This window comes from Poecilia latipinna, unplaced genomic scaffold, assembly GCF_001443285.1.
Source record: "Poecilia latipinna isolate Pla-1442-1.1 unplaced genomic scaffold, P_latipinna-1.0 Scaffold4417, whole genome shotgun sequence".
Classification (NCBI taxonomy): Eukaryota; Metazoa; Chordata; class Actinopteri; order Cyprinodontiformes; family Poeciliidae; genus Poecilia; species Poecilia latipinna.
Genome location: NW_015117033.1, coordinates 12,020 through 15,006, shown reverse-complemented (window position 1 = coordinate 15,006; position 2,987 = coordinate 12,020). Strand labels below are relative to the sequence as shown.

The 2,987-nt window shown below is 49.9% G+C and overlaps 1 protein-coding gene across 1 annotated transcript in view; it reads left to right on the top strand.

Moving 5' to 3' along the window:
- LOC106942611 (CLIP-associating protein 1-like) overlaps positions 1-2,987 on the top strand; it is a 19,523-nt gene that overhangs the window by 4,642 nt on the left and 11,894 nt on the right. The window contains exon 2 of the mRNA XM_015025932.1: positions 194-591. Within this exon, the coding sequence (XP_014881418.1) occupies positions 397-591 (195 nt within the window). The 5' untranslated portion in view covers positions 194-396. The remainder of the gene's footprint in view (positions 1-193; positions 592-2,987) is intronic.

Sequence of the window (2,987 nt, the reverse complement as noted above, 5' to 3'; positions counted from 1 at the left end):
GCTTTTCACTGATCTAATGTGAATAAAAGAGCTGCAGCTCAGAATGTCTCTGGCAATGCCATGATTTTGGAGCTGGGCAAAATCTTTGTCTCCAGTGAACCTTCATATCTCTAACCGACCCGAACTCGGCCCGGTGCCGGGTTTCCGGTCCCAGACGGTCCCACTCTGATTGGTCCTCGTCTCTTCCCTCCAGGACAACGCTGGACAGTGGCAGGAAGAAGACATGGATCCTTGATCCAGCGACCCGCCCCCCACCAGAACCAGCCGCCCCCCAGCTGCTGTCCACACATGCTGCATTGCTGCCGCTCCCAGGTCCCCGCTGCGTCCGTCCCTCTAGAGTGAGCTACCGGCTGTTCCTCGGGTCCGTGACCCGGTCCGGTCAGAACCGGCGCGCCGATGGAGCCCAGCATGGAGAGCTGCTTGGCGCAGGTCCTGCAGAAGGATGTGGGCCGGCGGCTGCAGGTGGGACAGGAAGTCATCGACTACATCCTGGACAGGGACAAGTCCCCTGACCTGGAGCAGGACCAGACGGCGCTGGACAAGATGGTGGACGCCATCGCCAGTTCCTGGGTCAACTCCAGCAACTTCAAGGTAAACACAGCTGGAGCACGGCAGGGGAGGGTGATGCTGTGGGGCCAGGACATGCAGCCTTGATCCAGCGTCCCGACCCGACCCGGTGGTACTCCAGCTGCCGACCCGTTCAGTCAGGTCATGATGGATGCAGCCTGACCTCAGTGACCTCTGGCAATTTGTTGCTGTGGAAACTCAGACGGGTTACTGAGCAGAAATCTTTTATATTAGATAATTGGCTTCGGTGGATGACGTTTTGGCGCCCCCTAACGAGCTGTGGGGAATGATTTTGATTAGAAAAGTGATCAGTTTGTCAGATCATTAACAATCTCATTGCTCTGCTTTGCTGTTCTCACTGCTGGAGACCAAACCTGGTCACCATGACAACCAGTAGATATGCTTCCTGTCACACCGTCGCCAACATGGCTGCCACCACCGCCGCTCTGGGGGAAGCATGGCGGAGGATCTGTCATGCTGTGGGTCTCTGCCAAAGGGGCACTAATAATTTAGCCTTTGGATTAATGAAGTTGAATTGAAACACTAACACGTTATCTAGGCCAGTCGCAATAAATCAATTAATCACATGATGAATGAAAACGAGAAAAATAATTTCCATTTTTACGATTTTCTCTTTCTGCAGACGTTGGATGATAGTTTTCAGTCTGGTGCTTTGGTTTGATAAACCTTTTATTTACACACTTCATTCATTTTATTGATTTCTGTTTTTTGTTTTGGATTTTTAAAATGTCTTACAGTGTTAAATGTTCATATGAAGTTATAGTTTATTGGGCTTTGAGAATGTGAGAATGTTATATTACTTAGAAATGGTCTCAAAGCAACAATATTATCGTTTATTGCAATAAGTTCTGGGACGACTCATCGTCCAGGAACGTGCTGCAGCGAACCCTAACCCCAGATCTGAGAAACAACAGCAGATGAGCTCCTGCATCGTTGCATCGTCAGTGTGAACATCTACGTGTTTGAGCTCGAAGTTTCATGAATGACGGCGGTCGATGTCGCCTCGAAGCGCCAGTTCCACAGGAAGTGAACGTTTCTAAACGTTTAAAACAAAATGGCTTCCTTTAAACCGTCCTGAAGGTAAAACCCTGGAGAGCTGAGAATCTTCAGACATGTTTGGTTTGAGACAATGAAACATTTAGAAAATGCAAACAGTGGCTGTATGGGCAGCTGCCCAGGGCGGCATCAGAAAGGGCTGGTGCACCGAGGACTGGGAAATAAACTCTGTCCCCTAAACAGGCTGACTGCTTTCTGCTGCAGAAAATCCCAGATGGTTGCTGGCATGTGATTGGCTGGAGTGCAGCAGGAGGGGGGGCTTGTCTTCATTCCTGCTGGAACCAGAACGGCTGGCAGCGATCCATCCTGATTACTCTGAGCCACACAGAGTAATCTGATTACATTTACTAATCAGTTGGCAGCATCAGTGGGGGGGGCACCATGATGGAGCCAACTAGGTTCTACTGGTTTCCTTGAAGCAGACGACTGGCCAGCTGAATTAATCCTCAGGAAACTGAAGGAGGTTCTGGTTCTGGTTCCCCTTGCTGTGCAGTTCCCAGTCTTCCCAGTAAACCAGCAGCTATAAAGCAGAATTAACCAGCGGCTGGATCCAGTAGATCCAGTCTGTGCACTGTTTTCACTGGTCTCTCTGGTCTCCCAGTCAGCCAATCACAGCGGAGGCAGCAGTAAGCCCCGCCCCCTGCGCTCCAAAGCCCTCAGTCGGAGCGTCGGCCTCTCTGATTGGGTCAGAACCTGTTAGAGCCGCCGCCTGGAAGGTAAAAACATCCCATCATAGCAGCTTATTATGTTGCTATGGTAACAGTTGCTGCTGCTGCAGGAACCAGCCGAGCAGCTTCTCTGTCACGATGAGCCGCCATGACACCACAGAAGAAGAATGCTGGGAACGTCTGAATCAGCACCACAGGAACGTGACTTTGCTGTCCAACCGTCCTTCCGACCAAACGTCCTTCTGTCCTATTGTCTGTCTCTGCGGAGCAGCCTGACATCAAGCTGCTCCAATCTAGACCATAATAATCAACATTCCACTTACTAATAAACTCCAACCAGCTGGTTTAGCCTGAAAGTAACTCAGGGTTTCAGCTGGTTGGCAGTTTTCTGGAAGTTTGTTCCAGATTTTGTTGCATAGAAGCTGAATGCTGCTGCTCCATGTTTGGTTCTGGTTCTGCTCTGCCTCCAGAACCAGAACCTGAGAGGTCTGAAGTTGATGCAGCAGCACCAGATCTTTGATCTGGTCACTAGGCCTGTCACGATAAACAATAAATCAATGAATCGCACGACAAATGAAAATTATCGACCTCGATTTAATTTGTCGGCTTTATCGTCTCTTCCTGCCCTTTTCTCTTTCTGTTGATGACACTGAATGAAAACGGGCTCAACTCGGT